The following is a 22652-nucleotide window of genomic DNA, read 5'->3' as shown; positions in this document are numbered from 1 at the left end:
TCGGACCGCCAGATGGGCTGTGACAATACCCCTCACGCAATTAATAACATAAATTTACTCCTTATCTACCAAGCATACACAATAAAAATGCAATCGATTAAACTATTCAGGCATGTAATTTTAAAAATTGAACAAACATATGTTTTTAGATGTTCTAAAATGTGGCATGCCTGGGCTGGAGAGATGGTTCAGCGGTTCAAAGTACTTACTGCACTTGCAGGCGACCCCATCCGTCGGCTCACACTTGCTTTGAACAGTTCCAGAGGGATTGGACACCTCTGACTTCGGCAGGCACTCGCATACACGTGCATACCCAGACAACACACACATAATTAAAAGTAATAAAAATAAATCTTAAAACTGTACTATTGTTTTATTGTATATTTTCTTTGTATGCCTGTGTATACAGTGCACCACATGTGTGCCTGGTGCCTAGAAAGGGCGTTGGACCTCCTGGAACTGGAGTTACAAACGGTTGAGTCGCCTCGTGGGTATTGAAAATCTAACCCGGGTCCTCTGCAAGAGCAACCAATGCTCTTCTTAACTGTTCAGCCATCTTTCCAGCCTCTTAAAAGAAGATATTTTAAAAGTATAGAATTGTGTAATATAAATACATATATGGTTTGGGCGTGGAAGGCTGATCCACGTGGAAGAGGATCTCAGTGAGTTCAAAGCCTGCCTGATCTGTATACTGCGCTCCAAACAGCCAATGCTACATAGTGAAATTTTGATTGAGAGCACATATAATGGAAGGAAAAATTGGGAGGCATTGACATCTCTATAATACAGTTGTCTCAGCCAAGAATATTGTCCATTTTCTAATTGTTCATATATTCTGGGTTTATTTATTTATTTCGTTAGTTTTTTAAGACAGGGTTTCTCTGTAGGTTTGGAGCCTGTCCTGGAACTTGCTCTGTAGACCAGACTGGCCTTGAACTCACAGAGAGCCGCGTGCTGTGTGCCTCTGCCTCCCAAGCGCTGAGACTTAAAGGTGTGTGCCACAACCGCCCAGCATACTTTGGATTTTTATCGAAAATACTAGATTTAATCACACATATCTTATTCCAGTTAAATGCATGCCTGAATAGTTTAATCGATTGCATTTTTATTGTGTATGCTTGGTAGATAAGGAGTAATTCTGTATGTTTACCTTGAATTTTGTCGCCTTATTCTCTTACCTGTCCCGAGTTAGGTTTTCTGAGTGAATAACCTATATTTTGTAAATAATGTTCTGTATTTTTTATTACTGATATGTATCCCCATTTGCTAAGTGCTGGGTGAGAAAACTGCAGAACTGAAATGGGAAGTAGCGGTCAGGCTGGGGTCATGTTAACTAGGAGCATGGATTCAAATCCAGTGAAATGTCATCCTCTGAATTTCATCCTAGCAACTTCATTAATCCACAGTTCTCACTCATTCCCTTTTGAGACAGTCTTGTTTTGTAACTAACTCAGAGTAGCTTCAAATTTACAATTCTCCTGCCTTGGCCTCCTGAGTGCTTGAACTACCGATGTGAACGACTATACTTGACTTTCTCGGCTTTTTTTGTTGTTGTTGGTGGTTTTTTGGTGGGTTTTTTTGTTTTTTTGGTTTTTCCAGTTTCACCGTGAAGCTCTGGCTGTCCTAGAACTTGCTTTGTAGACCAGGTTGGCCTTGAACTCATAGAGATCAGCGTGCGTCTCCTCTGCTTCCTTAGTACTGAGATTAAAGGCATGCGCTCCCACCACCCAGTGGCTTTCTTGTTTTTATGCAATATAAAAACTTGCCCTATCTGTGGTACTATGAGATCATACTAAACTCTGATGTTTCAGTAAGGTTGCCTTACAGAAGTAAGGAGTGGAAACTGGAGCCCTGCACATACCAGACAAGCAATCTACCACTGAGCTGTACCCTAGCCCCACTGTTTCATTAAATATGATGGTTCTGATAGTAAAATTCTACCAAACGCATCTCTAAGCCATTTCCCCCTCAATTTATAAAACATTCATATGGACACAAGAATGAAATCATTGCTGGATTTTACTTTTTAAATTTTAAAAATATTTATGTTTATGAGCCAGGCATGGTGGCGCATGCCTTTAATCCCAGCATTCTGGAGGCAGAGGCAGGCGGATCTCTGCATTTGAGGCTAGCCTGGTCTACAGCTCGAGTTGTAGGACAGTCAGGGGATGTTGAATAGAGAAACAACAAAAATATTGTGTTTATGTGTATATGTGTGAGTGTGTATGTATACCTGTGTGTGCAAGGATACTTTGAAAAACCAGAAAGGGGCACAGGATCCCCTGGAGCTCCAGTCACAAGGCACTTGTGAGCTGTCTGATTTGGCTTCTGGGAACTGAACTCTGGTCCTCTGCAAGAACAGCAAGTAGCTTAACTGCTGAGCCATTTCTCCAGCTCTTTTCATTCTTAAAAAAAAGTGTATTTTAATTATGCATACAGGTATGCATTTGTGTCCGCAAACATGAGTTCAGGTGTCTGCAGACACCTCTTGCCACCCTGGTGCTGGAGCTCTACACACATGTATGCATTTGTGTCCGCAAACATGAATTCAGGTGTACACAGACCCCTCACCACCCTGGTGCTGGAGCTCTACACAGTTGGGAGTCACCCAATGTGGGTGCTGCATACTGAACATGGGTCCTCTGCAGGTACAGCATGAACTCGTTAGCCACCTCTTTATCCCCTTTTATTTTTTGAGACCGTGTGTCATGTAGCCCAGGCTGGCTTGGAATATGCTACTTAGCCAAATGTGTTTATTAGTCTTCATTGCCAACTTCAGTAGACTTAGAATCACCATGGACACTCACCTCTGGGTGTGTCAATGAGCGTTATTTCCAGAAAGGTTTAGATAAGTAGGAAGGGCTGACCCTGAATATAAACAGCAGCATCTCCTGGACTGTGTTCCAGGACTTAATAAAATGGAGAGAGCAAGTTAAACATCTGTCTGCTTCATGACTGTTACAGTCGATCAGCTGCCTTCCCCCCACCCCGCCTTCACAGCCACCTTGATGCCCCAAACCGTGAGCCAAAACAAACCCCTCATTCCTTAAGCTGCTTTTTGCCAAGTATCCAGTAGTGAGAAAAGTAACAAATCCAGAAAACTGGTACTGCTAAGTAAGACTGTTGTGGTAAACCTACATACACGGTCTTGGGCCTGTGGAAATTATTTTCAGGGGGAATAAGAGTCTGGAACTATGGGCTAGAATGCTGGAAGCGGAGCTGAAGTGGCTGTTCTGGTGAGAACTTAGAAGACCACAATGCCGCGAGGAATGCGGAAGCGAAGGCCCACCTTGAGAGGTTTCAGAAGGGAACACGAACTCTAGAAGCCATTTTTTGAAAATATAAATATAGGTAAAAAAGCGACTGCATTCTACCTCCATCCTGAGAATTTGAATTTGAGTCGGGCTGGATTAAAAATTAATGGTCTAGCCAGGCACATGCCTTTAATCCCAGCACACAGGAGGCATGGACAGGCGGGTCTCTGTGAGTTCGAGGGCAGCCTGGTCTATAGAATGAGCTCCAGGAGAGCTGGGAATACACAGAGAAACCCTGTGAAGAGAAAAACAAAAGATCTGTTTGGCAGAGGAAATGTCAAGACAAGATCGTATTCAGGCTGTCATTTGTCACTGCTTTTGTTCAAGTCCACAGTAGGACAACAAAGGGAGTAAAATATGGAAAAACCTTGTTTGGCAGGGGTGGGGAATTTCAATTTGTAAACAAGTCTGGTGTTGAAACTGCAGCTCTAACTGTGAAAGTAATTAGCACAGTTGAAGAGGAACCTCCTGTACGGCACTGGGCCCACATCCTAGCCAGCAAAGGCCCCATCTTGTGAATATACAAATTGATTGCGAGGAGGGAACCTAACCTAAATAGAAAACAGGGATTCCCTGCTCTAAAACCACCACCTAGGTGCTGAGGCCAGGGTATTACTTGATCTGACTAAATCTAGAACTGGCAGCTTTGCCCACGTGGCCCTGGTTTTATGGGCATGCAAGATCCAAAAGCACTAAGGCATATAGGGTGGTATCATAAAATCTGCCAAGATTCGATGAGGCCAAGAAATGTGTGACAGGGTAGGATTCCTTCTGAGGAGGCAGAGGTTCTTGTGTGGTGGCACTCTGGAGGTGAAGCCTAAACTGCTGTGGAGACCACAGAATAGTGAAGTTATCAGGATAGTGAGGTACCCAGGCCGTGTAAGCGTGATGTAGTGCTGGCCCGAGAGGCTGTGTACTGGCAGGCAGTAGAGCTTGAGGGCTGCGACTAGCCAAAATTTCTGAAGCCCAGATGATTTCATCATGATCCTCAGATGCCTGCCAAGGACCTGCAGATCTGGTGTTTGTTCTGGGTTTTGGCCTTACTCTGCCTAGACCTTTTGTTCCTATGCACCCATCCCTCCCTGTGCTAATGGGAATATTTACCTTGTGTCACAAAATTATTTGTATTTTGACATTGCTTTAGGTCCCAGAAAAGAACACTTAAAGACTATGGAGACTTTTAGAGATGGACTGATGCATTTTGTAGATATGAAAATGGGACTTTTTAATATTTATTATGTATACAATATTCTGTGTGTATGCCTGAAGGCCAGAAGAGGGCACCAGACCTCATTACAGATGGTTGTGAGGCACCATGTGGTTGCCAGGAATTGAACTCAGGACCTTTGGAAGAGCAGGCAATGCTCTTAACCACTGAGCCATCTCTCCAGCCCTGAAAATGGGACTTTAGGGTACAATGTTATGATTTAAAGTGATGTAGTTGACAAAGGGTGGGGCTATGAAGACTAATCTTACCAACTTGACTGAATAATTTATAATCACGACGGAAACACATCTCTTTGGGGGTTGTATATGAGCATGTTTCCAGAAAGCTTTAAGCAGGGAAGACCCACTCTGAATATGAGTGGTACAATCCCATGGCTGGTTCATAGACTGAATAAAAGAAAGCAGAAGTGGCTGGAGAGATGGCTGGCTCGGCAGTTAAGTGTTTACTGCTCTTACTAAAGGTCCCAGACAACAGCTCACAACTCAGCTCCAGGGGATGACACCCTATTTTGACGTTGGTGGGCTCCTACACACGTGGTGCACATATATGTACTCAGGCACTAAAATAGACTCACTAAGTTTTAACGCGGACCTTATACCAACATGAAAATACTCAATTCATTTTGTGTTTGTCGTGCTGGAGCTTGAGTCAGGGCCTCATATACACTAGGCTGGCACTCTATACCTCCTAACCATTTCCCACAGAATTTGTCCATGTTTTCATAGCAGAAATTCGTAATAATAAACAAAGTAATGGGTTTCATCATGATGTTTTCTAGCAAAATATATACTTAGCTTGTCAAGATTTTTTGCAGAAGCTTTTTGTCTTTTTTAAAAACATAGGTATTTTGCCTGTATGGCCTAGAGTTCAGCCCTCCAGCCTCAATTTTCTTCCGAGTGTTATAGCATTAGGGGCCTGTGCCACTATGCTTGGTTGAGCATCAATCTGAAGTATACTTGTTTTCCAAAAAAAAAAAAGAACAAAACCCAAAGTATCTATTTCATTGAAAGCATCACCAAATGAAATCTTTTTTTTAAGAAATCAGATTTATGAATTCAGTTATTTGCACACTTATTAGTTCTATTCTTCTGTAAAAAAAAACTTAGCACACATATCTCATCCTTGTAGGTTACATACAGAGTATAGAAAGAGAGCTCTTAGGTGGCATATTCCCACCCCTTATTCTTCTTAGACTAACTTTAAATCAGGTACATGTTTTGTTGAGAACCATTGCATTGATCTGAAGGGACTTCAGATCTTAAGACAACAAGGTACATTGTTTTAAAACCTATATGACCACTACACGAAGCACAGTGCTTTACAAAATTGATATTCACACAAATGCTTGAAATTAATGACAAGAGATTCTTATTTCAGTTCTGATGAGATTACATAAGCCATTCAGTATTTTCAGTCTCATACTAGAATTTTTAGTAGAAAGTATCTACAAAACACGGGGCACATAGATATAAAATTAATGCTTGATTCAGAATTTTGTTTTATTTAAATGTGTTCTTCATGCTACAATACAACCCTTCAGAGTCAATCAAATACATAATGTCAATAGTTCCCTCAAAACTCTTTAAGGCTCACAGCCACAGTTCTAAACCTCTATAAGGCAGCTTCAGTATTCAAAAGATCACAGCACAGTAATTGTGGCATGAAATCCCATTTTTATGCAAACCAAGAGGATCAAACTATCAAAAGCCAGTAACATCATTTAGTATGCATATTTCTTAACTCCTTAAACTTCTTTCTCAATGTTGAGAACTTTTTTTTTTAAACCCCCAGTTTTTCAAGACAGGGTTTCTCTGTGATGCCCTGGCTGCCCTGGAACTCACAGAGATCCTCCTACCTCTCTCTGCCTTCATCGTGTTGGGATGAAAGGCTTGCACCACAAAAGCCTGGCCTTTTTTAAAAAAATTAAAACAAAACAAAACACAAAAAACCTTCCGCAGCAATTCTCATGTCAGCTAGAGCTGGAAATCACTGCTCTTGGAGTATCTAATTAAGCAAAAACATGGTTAATTTAAAAGTACAGCACAGGAAAATTGCAGGCACATGGGGGATAGATTTAGAACCAATACACTCTGCTTTTGACACTTTTTCTCTCTTCCAAGGCTCAAAGATTACTAATAGCACAATTTACACCATAATCCTACCAACTAAGGAAAAGTACCATGGCGAGGGGCAGTAGAATGCTTGTTCATCATGCAGGAGACCGTTCCATCCCTAGCTTACTAAAACAAAGACCCCAGAAAACACAACCTGGACAGAACTTTGTCAACTACCATTAATCATCCATTGTTATAATACTATTTGCAAGTGAGGGAAGACTGAGATTTTAGGCATAAGAAAGACACAGTCTCAGGGCACTGGAAGAGGGCAAGAACTTCTGATGCTGGAGTCCTATGGTCCCATCCAGGAAAAAGAGAAGAGGAAAGGTCTGCCCGTGGCAAGGGAGTGAGCACTCAATTTCTAAGAGCCTTGCTCATTTGAGCTCATTGGTCTTCTTTTCCCTTCAAATTTCAGATAACAGAACACCAAATAGGAGGACAACTGTCCCTTACTATGGAGCCCCTCATAGAGGAATCAGGAAAAAAGAGACCATTTTCACTTTGATAGGTTCATGATAGGTGTGCTATAGCAAAGGCTGGTTGTGGTGAAGTTTCACTTCAAATTGCACTGATTGATTTTAGACATGTTTTTGGAATGCTTAACTTCTGCTAAAATGTAGATTTAATCCAATATAGTATATAGTATACCACTTTTCACATTTACTTGTGGGCCCTATTTTCATCACCAAAATATGAGAATAGTCTTACAGCTACTACCAAGGTAATGAGCTATGAAAGTAATTCGCTAGTATTGCTTTGAAAATATACCCTAGGCTAGTAAAAGAAATTCGAACTCCATCCCAAGGCATCGTTTAAATTGGACTCCTCAGTCATCATCTACAGTCGGCTTAATGGTCACTCCTCTTCTTATCTGACCCCAACCAATTAAACTGCAAAATAAAATTAGAAGAAATAATGAGTTGTGTACTACCACACTGGTATCACCACAATCATCTGACAGGTTGCTTTACTTGCCCACCTTCCAAACTCAGATGTGTTCCCAAAGCTGCTTCTTTATAAAGAACGCCCATACTATTTTCTCAGGTTCTAAACAAAACCTGCTGTCATAAATATACTAGTAAGTTGGGTGTGGTAATAAATTCAAGCATTTGGGAGACAGGAAAATTAGTTCACAGCTATATAGTAAGTTCGAGGTTAACCCAGGTGAGAGGCTCTCCCACCTTAAACAAAAATTGCCGGCTGTAGTGGCACAATGCCAGCAGAGGAAGGCAGATCGGTGTTCAAGGACAGCCTGATCTAAAAGTGAGACCCTGTCTCAAAGAGAAATAAAACCTAAGGGCTGGAGAGATGGCTCAATGAATGGTTAAGAGCACTCACTGCTCTTGCAGAGGGCCTGGGTTCAGCTCCTAGTAGCCATATGGTGGCTCACAATCACACAAATCTCAACTTCCTCGGGCACCCGGCACACATGTGGTGCACATACATACATTCAGGCAAACACATAAAGTAAAATTTAAAACAAAAAATACTCCCCAGAAAGGATATATTTGTTTTACTGCTCTAGTCAAAAGAAAAAAGAATCCACCTACCTGTTCAGATGGTACACTCAAATTACATCTCTAATACATTATGTGTTTGTATGTAAACGTGCATGAGTGTGTCTGTCTGTCTCTATATGTGTTTGGTTGTTTTGAAAAGGAGTTTCACTATGTAGTTCTGGATGTACAAAGTTGCTTTGTAAATTAGGCTGCTCTTGAACTCAGAGGTCCACCTGCCTCTGTTTCCCGTGCTGGGGATTAAAGGCCTGTGCCACTACATCCAGCTCAAATTTGAAAACAAATCAAACCCACTTCTCTTTACTTGTCTTTGGGAAATGCTTTCTTTTCACTGACTGCCTCAGTAGATCAATGGGCTTTAAATAACATCATCTGGGAAAATAAAGAGAACCACAGGAACACAGTCTATAAGCAGACTGCTCTCCACCGCAGGGCCTTTGATAGCTCTGGTGATGCACGCCTTTAATCTCAGCACTCAGGAGGCAAAGGCAGATGGATCACTTTGAATTCCAGGCTAGCTTGGTCTGTATAGTGAGTTCCAGAGCAGCCAGGGCTACACAAGGGGTAGTGGTGGTGGTAGAGATAACAAAACGATTAACTTTTGCTAAATTGCAGTTACAATTCAAATCAATTTTAGAGAGCATGCAATGAGAGACAGTATCAAAGAAGGGCTGACAAAGGAAATAAGCAGGAAAGAACAGAGCCAAGGCACAGCGCAATAATTATGAAGAAAACCAGGCTGCAGGATAGTCTAATTTAGACGGTATATTTTTGACAAAACAACAGAAAAGGCTAAATGGACCAAAACTGGCTTCTAGAAAGATCCCAAATATCCACAAGCAGTGACGAGATATTAGAAATTCTTTAGCAAAGCACTATGACAGTGTTTAGAGGATCCCTTCTGCCTGAGCCCTTAAGTAACAACAGATGAAGGAAAGCAGGACTTTGTGTCAAACTACTTGTTTCAAGGCAGGGTTGGTTGCCCTGGCTGTCCTGGGACCAGGCTGATCACATAAATCCACCTGCCTCTGTCTCCTAAGTGCTGGGACTAAAGGCATGCACCACCACTGGCTGGCATGTGTGAAACTCTTAAAAAAAAACTAATTTAAAAAAAGTAAAGTCTTAATCCCAGCACTCAGGAGGCAGAGGCACGCGGATCTCTGTCAGTTCGAGACCAGCCTGGTCTATAAGAGCTAGTTCCAGGACAGGCTCCAAACCCTGTCTCGAAAAACCAAAAAAAAAAAAAAAAAAAAGTAAAGTCCAGGGCTGATAAAAGATGGCTCAACAGATAAATGTACTCATCACCAAGCCTGACTACCTGAGTTTGAACCTCAGAACCCATAGTGGAACAAGAAGTTGTTCTCTGACCTCCATATGTATACTGTGGCACGTGTGTACTTCGATTCATACACACATTAAAAAGAAGATCATTTAAAAAGGGTGCTTGCTGCAAAGTCAGACGACCTGAATTCAATCCCCAGAACCCACATGGCAGCAGAACCAACTCCACAAGTTGTTCTGATTCTTTCTCTCACACACTAAATGAAGGGAACATTATAACTCATTATTTTTTTTATAGGTTACACCTAAAACAAAGGGAAGCCAATTGAAGTATTTGTACTAATATAAAGGAATACAAATCAAGGCTATAATACAGCTTCTAAAACCATTCAAACGAAAAAGTGAGAGCTGAAGCCACACTGTTGTATTCAAGAAGCATGTGTGTGTGTCTCACCAAAATCTTAAGCTGTTTAGACAAAGGTAAACAAACTTACCGCCAATGTTTCTCAACTCTTCGGCTAAGAGCAATTTTTTCTCCTACTTCTGTGCACACAGGATTAGTCAAAACAATCTTGCCCAAATCAGCCTTGACAGCACTAACTCTTCCTCCTGTTGACAGGGATCCTATATTGACCATAAGCACTTCATTCTTAGACAGCTTTTGGACCTAGGAAAGTAAACAAAGGGAAAAACAAATAAGGAAATGGTCTCTGAAGAGTGTGAAGACTTTTAATCCCAGCAGACAGAGCTCTGGGAGTCCGAGGCCAGCCTGCTTTATAAAGAAAGTTCCAGGACAGCAGGGGCTATGTTGAGACCCTGCCTCAAAAACATACCAAAACAAATAGGAGCTGGGCAGTGGTGGCACACACCTTTGATCCCAGCACTCAGAAGGCAGAGGCAGGTGGCTCTCTGTGAGTTTGAGGCCAGCCTGGTCTACAGAACACATTTCAGTACAGCTAGGACTCCAGAGAAACTCTGCCTTGAAAAAACAAAAACAAGACAAACAAATAAAACCCAAACCAACAGTTTTTGTTTCAGTAGGGATTTTTTAAAAAAAAAAACACAAAATTGATTGCATGAGAGCTGTTTTTGATTTTTTTCAGGAAGTTAATTTACTTATAAATTAACTACACATTAGCTATAAAAGACCAAAACTCAAAACTGAGTTCAGCATTGTTGTTGGTGTCTTTCTGAAAACGAGTCACACCAAGCACTTACCTTTGCTGCTTTCTTGTCTCCTTCAGTTCGTACACCCAGGAGACGTCTCAGCAGGAAATAGGAAATTTCCAGTTCTGTGAATATTTCAGGTAAAGCTCCAACTGCACCAAGCACTTGTCCCACCATCCTGTCAGCTCTGCACAAAGTGGGGTCGATCTTTGTTCCAACTCCTAATATAAAGCAAGAGTATTTGGCCTTATTTCTTACCTGAAACACCTCTGGAGTGATTTGTTTGAAAGACTAGTTAAACAAGCATAAATCAATACCCCTTTACACATACTTCCGTATTCACACACATAAATTAAGCTTCACAAAATTCCTGCTTTATTTCTATTTCATTCATTCATTGGTTTCTCTATGTAACAGCTCTGGCTGTCCTGGAACTGGCTTTGTAGACCAGGCTAGGCTCAAGTTCAGAGACTCACTCGCTTTTGTCTCCTAAGTACTGGAATTAAAGGTGTGTGCCACCACGGCAGAGCTATTTTTAAGTTATGTGTATATGTATACTATCTGTGTGTGGATCCGTGCCCATAAATGTGGTGCCAGAAGAGGGCACTGACTCTCCTGGAGCTGAGTTCCAGGTGGTTCCGAGCAGCTCTGCCTGAGCAGCGGGCATTCCTCACCACTGAGCCACATCTCCAGTCTTTAGTCCAAGGGTAAATTATGGACTCTCATTCAATCTTGCCCTTTTCTCAGTAATGAAAAAGTTTTAAGAAATTTAAAAACCCTTAAATCAATCCAGCACCTCCTGCATGGTAGAGGTTCTCTTATTTGATGTACCACCACCTTGATCTTTTCCAGCACCTCCTGCATGGTAGAGGTTCTCTTATTTGATGTACCACCACCTTGATCTTTTCCTTTTTTTTTTTTTTTGAGACAAGGTCTTACTTGAGAAAGGTCTTATATCTCAAGTCTGGTTATGCTATCCACACTGGTCTCAACTTTCTGTGCTAATGGCAATCCTCCTGCTTCTGACTCCCAAGTATGTGGGACCACAGGTGCTCACTACCACACTTACTAGAAGTTATTTTCTTTCATCGCCACCACAGTATAATTAACATTTTTGAGTAACTTGACACTTATGAAACACACATAAAAGCAACCACTATAACCAAGTGTTTCACCAAATAGTAAACCAGGCACTCACTCTAGTGCAAACCTGTAGTAGTCTCAGCTACTTGAGGACCATTTGAATAAAGAAATTTAAGGCCAGCTTGGGAAATATAGCAAGATAGTAACACAAACCTAAATCCTCAAACTATATCTAACTAGTTGGCTGCTTTGAATGCTAGGGCCGTCAAGCTTATTTTCTGCCAGGCCCGGTGACACAGACCTGAAATTCCAGCTACTGGAGCTAGTGAGGCAGGAAGACCTCAAGTTCTAGCTCAGTCTGGGTAACCTTGTAAGAGCCTTTCTCAAAATGAAAAAGAGTGGGGCTAGAGACATGGCTCAGTGATTGAGAGCACCCACTGGCTACTCTTCCAGAGGACCCAGCTTTCAATTTCCAGCACCCACACAGCAGCTCACAACTGTATATAACTTCAGTCCCAGGGGACCCAATGCCTTCTTCTGGACTTTGAGTACCACACACCCATGTGGTGCGCGCGCGCACACACACGCAAAACACCTATACATAAAAATAAATAAATAGTAATAATTTTAAAAAAAGAAAAAAGAGGGTATATAAGGTATACCTCAGTGGTAGAGACTCTACCTAGCATGTTCTAGACATTAGGTCCAAACCCTAGGACTTCAAAACAAAGTAGTCAGAAATAATTATTGCTATTAAGTATTTAGCCACCAAAACATACCTTAAAAAATATTTTATTATTTGCTTGTATGAGTGGGTGAGCAAACACCTTTACCTGAGTCATACTGCCAGCTCCAAAATGTATTCTTTGTTTCAGTTTTCCAAGATGTACCAATAAGGTCAGGTGTGGTGGTACACCTTGAAGTCTAGCACTTGGAAAGCTGATCCAAGAAAGTTGCTGTGAGTCCTAATATAGCCAAAGATACATGGCAAGACCCTATGTCAAAAATTAAAACAGGATATGGTGGCATACCTTTAACCTCAGCACTCGAGGCAGAGGCAGGTGGATTTTGTGAGTCTGAGGCCAGCCAGACCTATATCGAGAGACCCTACCTCAAACAAAGAAACAACAAACAAACCCCAAACAAACAACCAGAAGGAGGCAGATAGAGAGATGACTCAGCAGTTAAGAACACTTGCTGCTCTTGCAGAAGACCTGGACTTGTTTCCCAGAACTCACAAGGCAGCTCACGATCACTGAAACTCCAGTTGCAAGGGGTCTGACAACCTCTTTGGCGTTCTTGGGTACCAGTACACACAGTGCTCAGATATATATGCAAACAAACTCATACACATAAACAAAACAAACCTTACAATCCATTCTTAATATTTCTTATGAAACATGTCACGAATCTCCACAATTAAGAGATGACAGGGAAATACTTACCAATGAGACCACCTGGGGCGGCATACTGAAGATCATTATGTTCCGCAAACAGTGATACAATTTTGGAAAAGATTGGCTTACACATGAGCTTTCCTTCACTATCTTTGGAAACAATACCCGGTCTTACTTCTATCTCCTGGCCTACCTGTAAACACATAATTAGCAGTGAGAATTACTACAGAACAACATATTTACTATTTACCTACTAATGTTCTCACAAAAAAGACCACAAGAACTAAAAAGGTACTCTTTCCTCTAATTTCAAGATTACCCCTTTTATTTACTTATTATTTTTATTGACCTGCAACTCACTAGGTAGAACATGCTGGCCTTGAACTCAGATACCAAGATACCAGCCTGCTTCTGGCTCCCAGCTGTGCACCACTATGCCAGGTTAAAATTACTTAAAAAGAAATTTTACTGCCAGGCGGTGGTGGCGCACGCCTTTAATCCCAGCACTCGGGAGGCAGAGGCAGGCGGATCTCTGTGAGTTTGAGGCCAGCCTGGTCTACAGGAGCTAGTTCTAGGACATGCTTGATAGCTACTGCAAAACCCTGTCTCAAAAAAAAAAATTACCTTTTGGTTTATTTGAGCCTGGTCTCTCTGTAGCCCTGGCTGTCCTGGAACTCATACTGTAGACCAGGCTGGCCTCAAACTCAAGAGATCCACCTGCCTCTGCCTCCCAAATGTTTGGTGTGCATCACTACACTCAGCTTTTCTTTTCCCCAGTGGAAAAAAACTGATATAGAGGAGACAGATGGCTCAACAGTTAATAAGCACTTGGTGCTCTTGAAGAGGATCAGAGTTCAGTTCCCAGCAGCCACATGGTAGCTCACAGCCATCTCTAACTCCAGTTTCAGGGGACCAACACCCTCTTCTGGCCTCCATGGACACATGCATATTCGGAGACAAAATACCCTTAAGTATAAAATAAAAAAATCCAAAAAGTTTTAAAAATCAGATCAACTTAACTGTTGCAATTTACTAAGTAAACCTGTTATTATATAAAACACACTCCACCTTCACTAGAGAACTCTAAGTTTAGAGGTCAGACAGCTTTCAAAGACAAAAACAAATCTGTATCCAATACCTGACAACATGAAGAAACATTTTTTAACTGGGTGTAGTGGTGCAGACCTTCAGTTCCAGCACTCTGGGAGGCAGAGGCAAGGGAATCTCTAAGTTCGAGGCCAGCATGCTTAAGACAAGTGCGGGCTGATGAGCTGGCCCAGAGGGTAAAGGTGCTCACCACCATGTCTGAGTTCCATCCCAAGGAGCCACTAGACGGAAGGAGTCAAGCCCTGAAAAGTTGACTTGCTTCCACCTAGGTACTGTAGCACTCGTATATCCACACACAAAACAAACAAATACACAGCACGACAATTCCAAGCCAGTGTACCTTTAAGACTCCTTTCAGAATACTACCACCAGCTACACCTCCCTTAAGGTCATCAACTTCACAGCCAGGTTTGTTGACATCAAATGACCTGATAACTAGAAAAAAAAATGAACACAAATTAAATCCATTTCTCTTTATTTTAGATTCAGAAGACACATTCTTTTAAAACTTAACTTTTCTTAAAAAAATCTAGTATTATTGCTTTAATGCTTATTGAAGCCTTACTTGTGAGAGTAAAAAAATGGAAATAGGCCGGGCAGTGGTGGCGCAGGCCTTTAATCCCAGCACTCGGGAGGCAGAGGCAGGCGGACCTCTGTGAGTTCAAGACCAGCCTGGTCTACAAGAGCTAGTTCCAGGACAGGCTCCAAAACCACAGAGAAACCCTGTCTCGAAAAAAACTAAAAACCAAAAAAAAAAAATTTGAAATAGCCTGAAAGTACATTAAGAGCAAAAGTATTTATGTAATGAGCACAAAAGTCTTTTCTTTCTTTTTGGTGAGGGTCATCATCTCCTATGTCTCATAACTATTTACACAGCGTTTACAATAAATTAGCTATTATGACTTAAGGCATATACAGGACTGGGAGTGTAGATCAGTGGTAAGCCCTTGCCTTGTAGCAGCATCAAAAAAGTCAATCAAGTGCACAGGAGACTGTACATAGACACTCGCAGTACGCCACTTATCTTGTGCTTCTGAGAGGGTGTCTGACTTTGTAGCCCTGGCTGTCCTGGAACTCACTCTGAAGACCAGGCTAGCCTTGAACTCACAGATCCATTTGCCTCTGCCTCCCAAGAGCTGGGATTACAAGTGCACCACCATGCTTAGATTTTTATATATAGGATTTCTGTATTATATGACTTCTACCATATAAAATAACTTTTAAAAAATTATAAAAAGCAATTCTAAGGTCACCCAAGAGAACGTTCCCCAATAATCACACAAACAGCTCCAAATGAAGGCCTGGAAGGGCCCAAACCTGCTTTAAAAGTGTTCCTATATCTTTGAGCATTAACCACAGCCCAGTGAAATTGAACTTAGTGGTTTTTCAGTAATGGTACAATGTCATCATTTGTATGGAACTGTAATGCCCCAACAGGATGTACTTCCCTAGAAACTACGGTATTATTCCATGTTGTCTACTTAAAATACCATATATAAAAGCACAAAGAATTTCTTTTGTACTCAAGGCTCTGTCACCCAGCAATATAAGACATTATTTCAAATAGGTTTTATGGATTTATCACCTCTGCAGAAAGAGAAAGTATTAATAAACAGCCTTGAAGGAGAAGCACTAATGTCGAAGAGTTCAGTTAAATGTGACTCCTGTCACTTACCAATGAGATGGGGCTCTGAAGTAAAGTCTCTTGGGGGCACCGGTATTTTCTTCACTATGTACTCACAGACAACTTCAATATTGTATTTCAGCTGAGCAGAGATTGGAATAATTGGCGCTCCTTCTGCCACTGTTCCTACATTAACAAATTTCAGAAAGAACAAAATCCTTGGGTCTTACAAAACTTGGTCTATACAGTTGCTGGATAAAGTAATTAGAGCTAACAGAGGAATAAGCATTCCCACACAAATGCCAGTCAGCAAGTAGAAAGTAGTCTATAGAAATATGACAATATTTATCTTTAACTCCCCAAAATGAATTCATTGTCCTCTAAGGGGACAACTGCTAAAATTCTATCAATGGGTATATTTAACAGAGGCAAATGCTATGTTTAAAGGAATAAAATATGAACACTTCGGGGAAGGAGCTCTTTACAAGCTCAAAGAATTCTAACATGCAATTAACCTTTCCATAAATGCCACGAGTAAATTACAGACTCCTTGCTGATCAAAGACTGCCTGGCATATATCACATTTAAAAAAATTAATCATATGTCAGACAAACTGGTCAAAGAAATAGACCAAAATAATTAGATTTTAATCAAAATGAATTATTTTTTATGCTGAAATTAAGTTCCCAACATGAAAAGGCTAAAATAATTAAATGTCAACAGTAATATGCATCATGTCTTCTCTGAAAGTGAAACACGCCATGGTATTAGAGAAAGGAACCCTGCAAAAAGAGGCAGGGTCTCTCTATGCAGTCCTCGCTGGCCTGGAACCAGCTATACACACCAACAAGCTGCCCTTGAACTCAGAAGTCTGTGCACACCTGTGCCTCTAGGGTCCTGGGATTAAAGGCATGTGCCATGAGGCCCAGAAGAAAGATTGTTTTTGAAATGTTTTTATTCATTTGTCACTAAGGATTGATTGGGAGGCAATGATGTGAACTCAGTACCCTGTGTATGCCAGATAGGCCCTCTACCATTGAGCGCTACTCTAAATCCTTGGGATTTAAAAAACTTAATCTGGTAGCACTTCCCAACTTCAGTTTTAATTTTGTACATTAAATTCAGAAATAGATATTTATAGTCTTATCAGGACACTGTATCAAATCACTAACTAGTAGCAGGTAGAAAAAAAGAGAACATTTATGATACCTAAATTGACTTTGTTTTAGATGATGTGCTATATTACCTTTCAAAGTGATCCTCTGATTTAAGTTATTATAGCTTCTTACCTTGTACAAATGCAAGAATCTGCTCATATTGTTCCTTAGCCTGACTTTCTTTTACCAGATCAATTTTATTCTGTAAGATCAAAATATGCTTGAGTTTCATGATTTCTATGGCAGCCAGGTGTTCAGAAGTCTGAGGCTGAGGGCATGATTCATTACCAGCTAGTTGACAGAGGATAAAAAAAGATACATAAGATTAACTAGAAATATCTAGACCATGCAATTTCAAAAATAGAAGATTGTTGGTTGTGAGGAGCTGGAGGGAGTGCAATCGGGCAATGACTTCTTAACAGGCATCACTTTTGTGGTGATGAAATGCTGAATGTACTTCCATTCACTGAGTTGTCCCCTTTAAGTAATAAATGGAAAGCTTTATATTATGCACAAATTCTACCAACTTTGCTTTCACCCTTTATCTGCGCTTACTACAACCTCCCATTCTCGGTTCTAAGCAAGAAGTTTCCAATGAACAAATCTGGCTTCAAGAGCTCTTTTGTTTAGGCCTTCTAGCTCAGTCTAGTCTAGGTATGTTCTGGCACAGTCAAGCTCCTAGGAGGCTCAACCTCCTGAGATTAAGGTTATTCCTTAACCAAGAAGAGCACTGTGAAGACAAGCAACAGTGCTCACCATGCTAGCCATCACTTTGCCCAGCCTGTTCATGTGTCCTGTACTATATCCTCTCGCATGCCTAAAAGCACCATATCCATACCTATCAAATCTCTTATTAGCTCACATAAGGAGGCACAACTAACTTTGGAAACAGCCATGTTGTACTACATCACGGCAATTACTGTGAATAACAATCACACCTCTACATGAAGGGACAACACACAACATACATATATGCCTTTTTGGATATTGTCCGACTTCTCAGAAGCCATAACCCCAGGACTCTTTTGCTGAGTATTTTGGCTGTAGAAGGAAATGTCATTCTGGATGACACATTCCTAGTAATGCCTCACTTAGATAATGGACATAGCCTCCAAAGGATTTAGTTCTTCCTCACATAGTCTACCCAAATTAGTTCTTTATTGGTTTGTCCAGATCAGTTCTGATGATTTTACCTATCAACAGAAGAGCTGCATCCATCACTGCTGCGCCGTTCAACATTGTAGCCATCAAAATATCATGGCCAGGACAGTCAACAAAGGAAACATGCCTAACAGTTGAGAAACAACAATCAGCCTTAAAACCAATCAAAACTAAAAGCAAGGCCAGGTGGTGGTGGCGCACACCTTTACTCCCAGCTCACAACTGTCTGGAACACACAGTGAATCCGGCACCTTCCCACAGAGACACATGCAGCAAAACACCAACGCACACACACAAATTAAATAAATAAATAAATAAATAAATAAATGCCAGGTGTTGGTGGCACACACCTTTAATCCCCGCACTAGGGAGACAGAAGTAAGAGGATCTTTGTGAATTTGAGGCCAATTTGGTCTACAGAGCAAGTTCCAGGGCTGGTTCCATAACTCCTAGGAAACCCTGTCTCACAAACAACAACAAAAACCACCACCACCACCAGCAACAACAAAATGATCACATTAAAGTATTTATCCTGATTATTGAGATTTCTTGACTTCTCCTCCATCTTAAATTTTGGGCCTGGGATGAAGATATGACTCTACCCCAATCTAAAATGGTCTTATGGACTTGCAATCCCCAAAGACATTAGTAACCAGATACCAGCACCCTCTGGTAAAGGACCAACATGTGTGATCATATTCAGAAAACTGTTGGGAAGCTCAGTGGTGGTGGTGCATGCCTTTAATCCCAGCACTCGGGAGGCACAGGCAGGTGGATCTCTGTGAGTTTGAGGCCAGCCTGGTCAATAAGAGAGTTCCAGGACAGGCTCCAAAAAGCTACAGAGAAACCCTGTCTCGAAAAACCAAAAAAGAAAGAAAAAAAAAAACAGTTTGGAAACGAGTCTATTTATTTTAAAGAAGTAATTTCAAAACTGGCTTCATTCTTTCTAATCTAGCAAACAAATGACACTGTTGAAATTCAGTAAGCTGTATTTTCTCTCCCTTCCTTTTTTGCTTGTGCAATACTTGCCTTAAAAAAAAAGAACTTAAAAAAAATTTATTTTTATTTTACGTGAGTAAGTGTTATTTCTGGTACCCCCAGAGGCCAGGAGAGGGTGTGGGATTTCCTGGAAGAGGTGTTGGAGATGGCTGTGAGCCACCAAGTAGATGCTGGGAATTGAACCTGGGTCCTCTGCAAGAGCAGCCAGTGCATTCAACAGCTGAACCCTCTCCAGCTCCCTCATGCAACTTTTCAGGTTGTAGAACTTTTTTCTAAGTATTTAAAATTAATTGAAAAAAATATTTCAATTGTCATCATTACATAAAATAACATGAAATAATAGAAAAACAATGAAACCATTCTGCAATTAAGTTTATAAAAGCACAAAACGGAGATTTAAAAAGCATAAAGTACCTTTTAACATAAAAGTTACCTGACTAATTTGAAGTTCCCTTTGGTCCCAGGAATGTCTGTGGGAAACTCATCCGGTGTACTACTGCCACATGACCTGTAACATTCTGGTCTAGGACAACTTGGGTCATCAAGTTTATAAATCTAAAAGTTTCAATGTAAAAGAGAAAAGAAAACTGGATTTGTTACCTATGCAACAACCAAAGTTAAATGGTTTCTAGTTTCATGGTCCATAGATCACCTTGGCATTGGCATATCCAAGCTTGATGGTAATGTTTCTTTCTAGTTCATTTTTGAATCTGACGGTGTGCACTCCAGAAATAGCCTTTACTACAGTGGACTTCCCATGAGCTACATGGCCAATTGTACCTATTGACAAAGCACAACAAAATTACCTTCTGCACGCAAGTACAAACATTTCTTCAAATAGCACTGAGTAGAAAACAAAAAAAAAACCCCGGCCAGGCGGTGGGGGCACATACCTTTAATCCCAGCACTCAGGAGGCAGAGGCAGGCGGATCTCTGTGGGTTTGAGGCCAGCCTGGTTTACAAAGTTAGTTCCAGGACAGCTAGGCTAACAACAAGAAACCCTGTCTTGGGGGGAGGGAGGAAGGAAACCAGAAAACTAAAAACGGTAACCATAGATATCAAAGTAAAACCAACAGTGATAGAGCTAGTGACATGGCTCAGCAGGTAAAAGCACTTGTCACAAAAGCCCCAAGGCCTGAGTCACCAGAATGGAGAGAAGTAGCTCCCTGAAAGTTCTCCTGACTTCCACACATGTGCATGGGGACACGGACACACACAGATACACACACACACACTAATAATAATCACAATGGAGCCAGGCGATGGTGGGCGCACGCCTTTAATCCCAGCACTCGGGAGGCAGAGGCAGGAGGATCTCTGTGAGTTCGAGACCAGCCTGGTCTACAGAGCTAGTTCCAGGACAGGAACCAAAACCACAGAGAACCCTGTCTCGAAAAAACAAAACAAACAAACAAAAAAAAATCACATGGAAATAAAACTGTTTAAACGAGAATTCAATTTTTTCCCTATCTGCTCTTTCCTATTATAAATTTCTTCTCAGACTAATTTTAGTATATGTACTTGAGAGGAAGAAACAGGGTGGACAGTTTGAGGCTAGCCTGGACAATGTAGGAAGACCCTGCTATAAAACTTTAAGAAAGAAAAATACTCAAAATCTTGCTTATCAAGAGCCAGGGGCATGGTGGATCTCTGAGTTCAAGGCCTGCCTGGTCTACAGAGAGTTCAAGACAGCCAGGGCTATAAAGAGAAACCCTGTCTCCAAAAAAACAAAAAAAATCTTAACTATCAAGAAACATTGAAGCTTACCCAGTTAATATGACAAACTCCTGCACAACAAAAAAAGAACACACTCATAATCATAGTAATTCAGAAGTCTGAGGCAAGGGATTGCCTTGAGTTAAGAGGTCAGCTTGGGCTATACAGTGACTACCAAGCTAGCCAGGGTTGCATAGCAAGTGTTAATCCCAATGGCGAGAATTAAACCACTACCACACTTGAGCCAAATTCAAAGCAAGCTTGCCTCTTATTGGGGTGCATCCAAGAGCTGGCCAGCAACTGCTCCAAAGTTGGTTAGAGAGCAGTCCTGCCAGGCGGTGGTGGCACATACCTTTAATCCCAGCACTTGGGAGACAGAAGCAGGTGGATCTGTGAGTTTGAAGTCAGCCTAGTCTACAAGAGCTAGTTCCAGGACAGCAAGGGACTGTTACACAGAGAAAACCTGTCTCAAAAAAACCAAAAAAAGAACAGCCACGAATCCTCTTTTAAGGAGCAAAAATCCCGGAGTAGTTTTACAAAAGGGAGATAATGGGGCAGTAAGGAAAATACAAATAAATAAATAAAAAATAAAAAAATTTAAAAAACCATGTGGTCACCCACCATGAGATTAGGAGGGGTCAAGGAGGGTCTGGATGGGTCAGGGTATTCTCAAAATAAATCAAGGCCATGGGTTGGGGAAGGTTAGGTTCTAGGAAACAGAGCTACAAAAACTCTCACAGTGAACAGAAAGTTATTTTTAAAAACACATAATGGCTCCTGCCTTTAAAACAGAGTCAGGCAGGTTCCTCACAAGTCTGACTCCAAACTAAAAAAAAAAAGGAAAAAACCAGACCACACCACATTTATACTCAAGCAATATGCCTCAACAGTTCTAGGTGCCAATTGGGGGGGGGGAATTCTTCTTAATTATAGCCTATATATCAAATAAAACTTCTATAAACTGTCCTTGTATGACAACGTATTTTTCACTTCAAACTTGTACTACCGTATGATTACACACTGCTGAGTACTAGTTTACTGTCGTAAACTTTTCATACATATATCTCCAAAAAAAAATGAAGTAACCCTTTGTTCACAAGGGGTCCACAGCTTTCTTTGTGTTACTGTCCTACTCAGGCCAACCTCCAAGGAAATGCCCACATTCTTCAAGAAACTTCAGAAAAGAAAGACATTAAAATTACTTTTAAGTCAAGTGTCCGAGCTATCTTACCAATATTAATTGTAGCTTGTCTGCTGATAACTTCATGTGAAAGTGGTGTCAACTTGGTGACGTCCTGCAATGGAACAGTTCAAAACACAAAATCAATATAAACTAGAAAATCTTCCTTGACTTGATAGTCCCCAGACCTAACTCTGTCCTGTATAAGCAGCACTTTTCTCCTGCTGAAGTGCTTTGTCCCTTAATGGCTAAGATTGGGAACCTTAGGAGGCCCTTCACTGTCGCAAGACAACACCGTTCACTAAGAGAGGTCTGGAGATAAGAGGCCATCTAATCCTGGGGCCTCAGCAAGGTCCTCAAGGGTCCAGCACAGTGGGCAGTGTAATCCCGGTTTTCCAACTCTTTACAGACTTAATGACAATCTCGTGTAGGCCTCCAGCTTGATAGGTAGCCAAAAATAATCTTTAACTTCTGATCTTCCTATTGGAATCTCTTAAGTACTAGGAATTACTAGCGTGCGCTTATGCACTTCTGGAGATGGAACTCCGGGATTGGCGCCTGCTAAGTATGAACTCTACACAGGGAGATGCAACCCCATACTCCT

General features: G+C 41.2%; 1 protein-coding gene across 1 annotated transcript; it reads right to left on the bottom strand.

The window, feature by feature from the left end:
• Positions 1-6473: 6473 nt before the first annotated feature.
• LOC121445715 (eukaryotic translation initiation factor 2 subunit 3, X-linked-like) lies at positions 6474-22169 on the bottom strand (the record flags this gene model as incomplete). Its single annotated transcript, XM_041647862.1, has 11 exons — positions 6474-7549; positions 9952-10124; positions 10676-10845; positions 13153-13297; positions 14552-14646; positions 15887-16021; positions 17125-17283; positions 18186-18280; positions 19586-19707; positions 19805-19932; positions 22100-22169. Coding segments are annotated over 11 exons (1356 nt in total), but the record flags the coding sequence as incomplete, so codon positions are not given.
• Positions 22170-22652: the final 483 nt, after the last annotated feature.

Source organism: Microtus oregoni, unplaced genomic scaffold (assembly GCF_018167655.1).
Source record: "Microtus oregoni isolate MIOR12 unplaced genomic scaffold, Mior012 000364F_ref0000113, whole genome shotgun sequence".
Classification (NCBI taxonomy): Eukaryota; Metazoa; Chordata; class Mammalia; order Rodentia; family Cricetidae; genus Microtus; species Microtus oregoni.
This window is presented reverse-complemented; position numbering and strand designations above follow the sequence as displayed.